The sequence below is a fragment of the Pinus tabuliformis genome, chromosome J, assembly GCF_031772625.1.
Source record: "Pinus tabuliformis cultivar Carrire ecotype Pingquan chromosome J, CPIR1, whole genome shotgun sequence".
Lineage (NCBI taxonomy): Eukaryota > Viridiplantae > Streptophyta > Pinopsida > Pinales > Pinaceae > Pinus > Pinus tabuliformis.
The window spans coordinates 1,186,302,312-1,186,309,588 of record NC_142295.1 but is presented as its reverse complement, the minus strand read 5'-3'; the positions used below and the strand labels follow the sequence as shown (position 1 = coordinate 1,186,309,588).

At 37.5% G+C, this 7,277-nt stretch overlaps 1 protein-coding gene and 1 long non-coding RNA gene across 2 annotated transcripts; both read left to right on the top strand.

Annotated features, from left to right (window-relative positions):
* The first annotated feature begins 354 nt into the window (after positions 1–354).
* Positions 355–2,473, top strand: LOC149231323 (uncharacterized). Its single transcript, XR_016247435.1, has 3 exons — positions 355–689; positions 1,804–1,919; positions 2,007–2,473. It is a non-coding gene; the product is annotated as an uncharacterized LOC149231323 (long non-coding RNA).
* Positions 2,474–5,524: 3,051 nt separating this feature from the next.
* On the top strand, positions 5,525–6,709 carry LOC149231322 (uncharacterized). Its single transcript, XM_089381603.1, has one exon. It carries the CDS (start codon positions 5,525–5,527, stop codon positions 6,707–6,709), a length of 1,185 nt encoding a protein of 394 aa, XP_089237729.1.
* The last annotated feature ends 568 nt before the right edge of the window (positions 6,710–7,277 follow it).

Below are 7,277 nucleotides of genomic sequence, written 5' to 3'. Positions count from 1 at the left end.
TACCATTCAATTGTATCAACTATTCACTTATCCAAAAAAATAGAACATCACATATAGAATAACATCCAATTGTATCAACCACTCACTTATCTTACAAAAATATCAAATATAAAACCATTTGTCATGTGTACTATGAGAACCTATAATCTTATCATTAAAAAAACGAAACATATATTATAAAATTTGAAAATCCATTAAAAATTGTACTAACCACTCACTTATCCTACAAAAATATAAAGTATTTCGTCATATGTACTATCTCAAAAAGTAAGATTCAGAAAACAAAACCAATGACTTAGACCAACAATATGGATTTGCAGATTCGTAGTCTTATTTTTTATTTTTATATATGGCTTGCATTGTGAATCATGCAACATCGGTGGTTGTCGTGAAAGTTAATTACTTGAGATTGCAGACAGGAGGAGCAGCTGTATTCCTCAATCTGCATTCCCAACTTGTAGATAGAAGCGTGGGGAGAATCGGAGGTCTTCATTGATTATCAATAGGGGAGCTAATTGAGAGAGCAAAACCCTAGGTAGCAATGACATACCTGCAGTTTGGATTCGCGGGCAGGAGTGTTATCAGTATTAGGTTTCTCTCAACCTAGAGATGGGCCAATTTGTTCTTGTAGTGTACAGGCACGCCAGCGCTACAATTGTGCTTGCACCTTTTGCCTTCTTCCTGGAAAGGTATTGCATTCACGGATGTCACTACAACTTTTCCTTACAAGCTCTGCATTCGATTAGCTGATGTATTTTCATGTTACAAATAACTTACAATGCATTGCGGAAAGTGCGACCCATCATTTTGTCAATCTAAATTTGTTTTTGTTATAATTTATTTTACTTCCAATTTTTAGTTGTGGTAGGAATAATATATTATTTTAAAAATTTTAGTGGTATATTAATATAATTATATTGGTAAATGTGGTTGATATATTTTAGTAAATGGAGTAGTTTATCAAGCTTTCAAGTTTTGATGGCAAAAATGTCTGGAACCTGATAAAAACAAAAATTCAAAAAACTCAAGGAATGTTTGAATCTAGTTTTTAATGGTAGAAATGGATTCAATACCAGCACCCAAAATCTTGAAGTTAGACATTTGTAACCTGGATTTATGAAACTTTCTGCAGTATTTTATCAAAATTTTGCCATAATTTGCAACTTTGAAGGCTGGGTAGACTACAGCTATATTTTCTGATCTAATTTGTCTAAAATCCAGCAGGGATTCATTGGAATCTCAAGTTTGATGGGTGAACTCTGCACAATCATTGAAATCTCAAGTTTGATAAGTGAATCTGCACAATCGAAATGTCTATAGGTGCAGTGAAAAAATCAGTTTAAACAAAGCAAATCAAAATTTCATGACAAATTTTTATGCCCACTGAAAACTCTAAAAACTCAACCTAAATTAAAATTTAAATATTTCAAATTGATGTAAAATAAATTAAAAGACATGTTTAGAAAACATGTTTAATTTATAATCAAATGAATATTTAGATCAAAAAAGAAAGAGAAATCAGTACAGCCAGGATATCAAATAATAATGTCTTTTTATTAATTGTTGGGTGCTAGTACAATTCAAAAACACATAGTTATAAATGTTTTTCACTACTGACATCCATATCTCATATCCCATATCCATTCCCCGAATGCTTTTCACTATTTAACTCCATGTAGTTTCGGAGCAGGGGCTACGCGGATCCAGTTTAAATGCTATGATGATGTTTTCGTGCAATTCACTGCCAAGTCTGTCCTGACTTTTTGCTAACAAGAAAGATGTTATTGTACAATTGTTGTACAGGCAGTGGGGGACTAGAGATGTTGGAAAATGTCCAAAAAGCAGAAGAGAGGGCAGCTGTAGAGAGCCATGTGGAATGGGTGGAGTTGGAAAGAAGTGGGTTGAATCCATTGCAGCAGGTGTGTATGTCTCATATTTTTTCATAATAGTTTTTGAGAGATATTAATCACCATCGGGTTGATTATAAATTTTTGGGTTTAATGCAGAATGGAGAAAATGAATAATCAAAATCTCCGCAGTCAAGTCAAGATTGTGGGAACGATCTGTTGTATTAGCGGGAGCAATGCAGATGACGTTATACAAAGATCCTATTGTTAAGATGGTGTGGTCTCCACATCATAATTTCCCCTACGATAACCAGACATCTGCAAGAGAAGCAGCAAAAGCTGCCATTGTTAATAAGCATCAAGCTGCCATTGTGGTTTTGCTCATATTTCCCTTGTCACCTTAATATGTTTTCTGGGGACATTACATGTGGCCGTTCTATGTGCAGATGGGTTGGCGATAGAATCTAGACATTCTTCAAAACTCCTTGTCTCAACTGCCATATCTCGACAGTAAAAACCAGATCCAGTCTTCCATTCTGGCGCTAAAGAAAATGGAATATCATTTGTATTGCTGGGAGGGAGAGAACTCAGCAATTGCATAATAAAAAGTTTCAATAAATTTTTTATTTTGAGTTTGAATAAACCACATTACTTTTATTTTTATTGCATGTTAATCATCATTTTCATCCTTATATTGGTAATTATTGGATTTGTTATTCTCAAAAAACATTTATTTGGACAGATTTATTACTAGAAATAGCAAGATCTCATATGAAGATCTCATAAGTCCAAGATAATTTATTTTTATTTAGGCTGCATAATTAACATAGTCGTATCAATTAAACTGTTAAATAGACATTAATATCAAAATATTTATTTCATCACATATTTCAATTAAAATAACTATTTATTATTATTAAAGATAAAAAGCATAATATATAAGTTAAATATTTATACATTTAAAAATAAAACACATATATCAAGATTCTTAATTATGAAATTCACTCTCTATTTTATCATCAAATTTTTCTATAAATAGGCCTTTTACAAATAATATGGAGCAATACCATGGTTCATGAATACCACATGCTCAAAAAATCATAAATCTTTTGTTACACTTGTATATCATATTTCTTTTAATTAATAAATTTAATTAAAAAAGTAAAAAACCATCACTACTTTAAAAATAAATCTTAATCTTTGATTTGTATATACTACTAAAATATTTTATAATATTTTATGAATGTTACATCTAAAACATCCACTTAATAATTATTAATAATTAAATTAGAAATATAAAAACCTTATATAAAATAGACATAGTAAATTATTTTTTAAAAAATATAATTAATTACTATATCCTCAACACATTTCCAAAAATTACATGAAACTTATTTAATTCAATAAAAATCTACCCTTAAACAGGGCCAATATAATATAGCATAGCATAATACTACCTACTATATACCATAGCATTAAATACAACACTCCAAATCCTTAAAATGCATTCTATTATCACTCATTCATGTCTTCTTTTGGTTATTTGGAAAAGTTGAAATATTTAATTTAAATTTTAAATACAATACTCCAAATTCTTAAAATGCATTCTATTATCACTCATTTATGTCTTCTTTTAGTTATTTGGAAAAGTTGCAATATTTAATTTAAATTTTCACTAATTAGTTATTTAAAAATAAGTAATTATAATATATATAAATATTAAATTTCAATTAATATAATTATTATATTTTAATGATTTATTTTCAAATTATTAATAAATAGCCTTTTATATATATAATATAAAGTATGTTTTGTTATGAATGGAGCTTTTTTATAATAAATAAAGCTCATGCTATAGGGTGAACACAAATAAAATGTTGAGATAGATATATTGTAAATAGAAGTATAATCGAATCTCAATGATGGAGCGAGGGCTCTGCAACTAGGGTTTATGTAAACCACTGCAACGGCGCAGAGCGCATCTCCTCAGCCGCACCAAAGCTGTTGCCTAACTGAGCATGACAATACGCCACTGGATTAACAAGCGCGGAAATGGGCAACCCCCCGGGGGGGGCTTCAAAGCCCTCCCCCACCTTTGATCGAGAGCCTTCAGTGCAAACCTGGTCTTTACCTTCAGGGTCGGAGCATGAAGAAGTGGACAATAGAGAGCCCCCTCTGCAAGATAAGACAAACGCAATCCCCAGTCAGTCAGAAAGACGCAATGAGATACCAGAAAGGAAAACAGATCACGCAGAAGCACCCAAGGTCACCTTGAAGACATGCAAACCCATAGCAGCTGAACAGCCCAAGATACAACTACCTAGTCATAGAATGAATGGGCGAATCCAATAAATGAAGGACCATGCACTCATTGGAAAATTTATTGGATTCTGGCCAACAGAAAAAGCATTGCATGGATGGATCTCAGCCAAATGGAAACCCAAGGGTCATGTCACTCTGCAGCTAGGACCAAAAGGGTTCTTCACGGTGATTTTTCTCTACATTGAAGACAGGAATCAAATAATGGATGAAGGGCCCTATTTTTTCAACTCTGCAGGACTGTATTTAAGGGAATGGGTAGAAAGATTCAACCCGGACAAGGAGGACCTCAGTTGGGCGCCAGTATGGATCAGGATGTACTCGCTGCCAGAGGAATATTGGGATGAAGATTCGCTCAAAGATATTGGAAACGGGCTGGGGGAATATATAAAATCGGCAGAAGAAACGAAGATGCACAGATATACATCCTATGCCTGCATTTGCGTCTTCATGCGCCTGGACAAGGCCCTGCCGGACTCGGTAAGTCTCTTCCACGATGATTATGAATGGATTCAACCCTTAGATTATGAACACGTACCCTTTCGCTGTCGCAAATGCCATGCTCATGGCATCTTTTTCGGGACTGCCCGCTGAATGCCAAGCCCCAATCCCCTGATCCCTCTGACAAGCAGACCCAAGATGGCTTCACCAAAGTAAAAAATCGCAAAAGATCGCACAAAAAACCCTCAAATGGGAAAAAACCCCAGCAGGATGCCGCATCCTTTCCTTCTACCAGCAACAGCTTTGAGATTCTCGCTAATACCTCTGAAGATCAGCCCCTGAATTCGAAGCCTAGCCCCCCGCCCATCTCCGCTTCCGCAAACCCTCCACCCTCTGGATCCTCTCCCACTCCTCGCCCTCCCAAAGTTGACCATGGATCCCCTAGGGAGACTAGGAAGATCTCGGACGGGAAAGCAAAGGACATGGATGTGGATGGCATCCCCAACCAATCCATGAGCGTAGAAACAGCTTCAGAAGACATGAGCCAGCCACAAATGATGGACGAAGAACCGGAAAGCTTCGACTTGGGAGGACTTGACATTCTGGAGCTCAAAGGATTATGACAAGATTCTAGAGCATCATCTCAGCACATTGGAAGTCATCATATCCAGGGCATACCAGCAACAATAGTTAAGCATTCAACCAGGCAGTCATTGGGATGGCGGTCTCATCCCAAAAGACTCCAAAAAGAGAGGGAGAAGAACTGATCTCCAACAAACAATCACAATAGGGAAAATCCTGGTTGACTCAGGCAGGTATGCGAAGCTGACTAAGTACTACAAGCCCACCGCTAGTAGTGAATCATGAAGCTCACTTCATGGAATTTAAGGGGGCTCAATAGCCCATGGAAACTAAGAATGATAAAGAACATGATAAAGCAGGAGAAGCCACATATTTGCTTCCTTCAAGAAACGAAGTGTAACAGTAACACTCTAGGAAACATACTTTCCAGAGCATGGCCAGGCAGTTGTTCAGTAGCAGTGGACGCTTCAGGGGCTTCAGGCGGGCTGGCTATTGCCTGGAACTCGCAAGTGATAATGCTCTCATATTTTCATGCATCTCACCACATTATTCAGGCCACTTTTCACATAATAGGCACAAACATCCATGGCCATCTTACCAACGTCTATTTCCCACAGGAGGCAGGTAATAAAATAGCTTTACTAAATACGATAGAAGCACTGAATCTCCACAGAGTCCATCCCCTTTGGATCATTGGAGGAGACTTCAACATGATCACTAAATTAGAGGAAAAGCAAGGGGGTCGAGCCAGGATGGAGCAGGAAAATGGACACTTCAAAGAGTTCATCCAAAACAATGCTTTAATCGATCTACAGTTCTGCAATGGTACGCATACATGGAGTAATCACCGGACTAGAAGGCAACAAATCGCATCCAAACTGGATAGATTCCTCATGTCTAATAATGCGGTGCATTTAGGAGGTGATATAGCGGCAGCAATTCTCCCTTACGCAGGTTTTGACCACTGGCCCATATCCCTTCAGTGGCAAAGACCGGGCAACGCCAATAGGAGACCATTTCACTTTGAAGTGTTCTGGCTCACCCATCCCGCATTCAAAGACTTCATCAGAAATACATGGAACAACTTCCAACCACCAGAGGGATCCAAAATGTTCCAGTTTCAACAGAAACTCAAATATCTCAAATCCTGTATCAAGCTTTGGAATCAAGAAACCTTTGGAAACATTTTTCAGGCGCAACAGGATTTAAACAGGGAAATGAAAGAGCTCCAACAACAAATAATCACGGGGGGACACAATGAAGGAACTTTGGAACAGGAGCAACGCATTCACAATCAACTGGAGGAGAGGAGAAAGCAGGAGGAAATATTATGGAAGCAGAAATCCAGGATAAGATGGCTGAAGGAAGGAGAGAGAAACACTAAGTTCTTCCACAGAACCACTGTACAGTGGAGAATTCACAACACTATTCCTTTCATTCAGAAGCAGGATGGGGAAAGAGTAGAAGAGCATGATGAGATCGAGCAGGAATTCATAAGACACTTCCGGCAAGTTCATTAAGAGCCCCAAACAGATAGATGGCCTGCTATTGAAAAAATCACCCAAAATGTGCCAAAAATCATCACTAAAGAACACAACAAGCTCCTTCTGCGCCGTATTCTGCCTCAGGAGGTGGACACTGCAATGCATCAGCTCAAGGAAGGAAAAGCCCCTGGCCCGGATGGCTTTACAACCACATTCTTCCACACCTTCTGGGAGCTGATAAAAGATGAAGTCTGGCAGGTGGTGGAGGAATCGCGCACTCTTCACTGGCTTCTGCCCTCTCTCAATTCTACCTTCATTGCGCTCATTCCAAAGGAAGAAAGCAACAATACTCCGGATAAATTTCGTCCAATCGCTCTATGCAATGTAATCTACAAGGTGATATCAAAGGTCATAGCCAACAGATTAAAGCCGCTACTGCCATTTCTCATTTCACCTAAACAATCTGGCTATGTGGAAGGGAGACAGATCTTGGACGGCATCATCCTCACGCACGAAATCATTCATTCTCTCAAGCACACCAAACAGGCAGGTATGATTCTCAAGCTTGACCTATCAAAAGCTTTTGATAAGCTAAGTTGGGCAT

What these genes read in the sequence shown, in the direction of transcription:
- LOC149231322 (XM_089381603.1), top strand. Translation starts at nt 5,525, where the DNA reads ATGATAAAGAACATGATAAAGCAGGAGAAGCCACATATTTGCTTCCTT.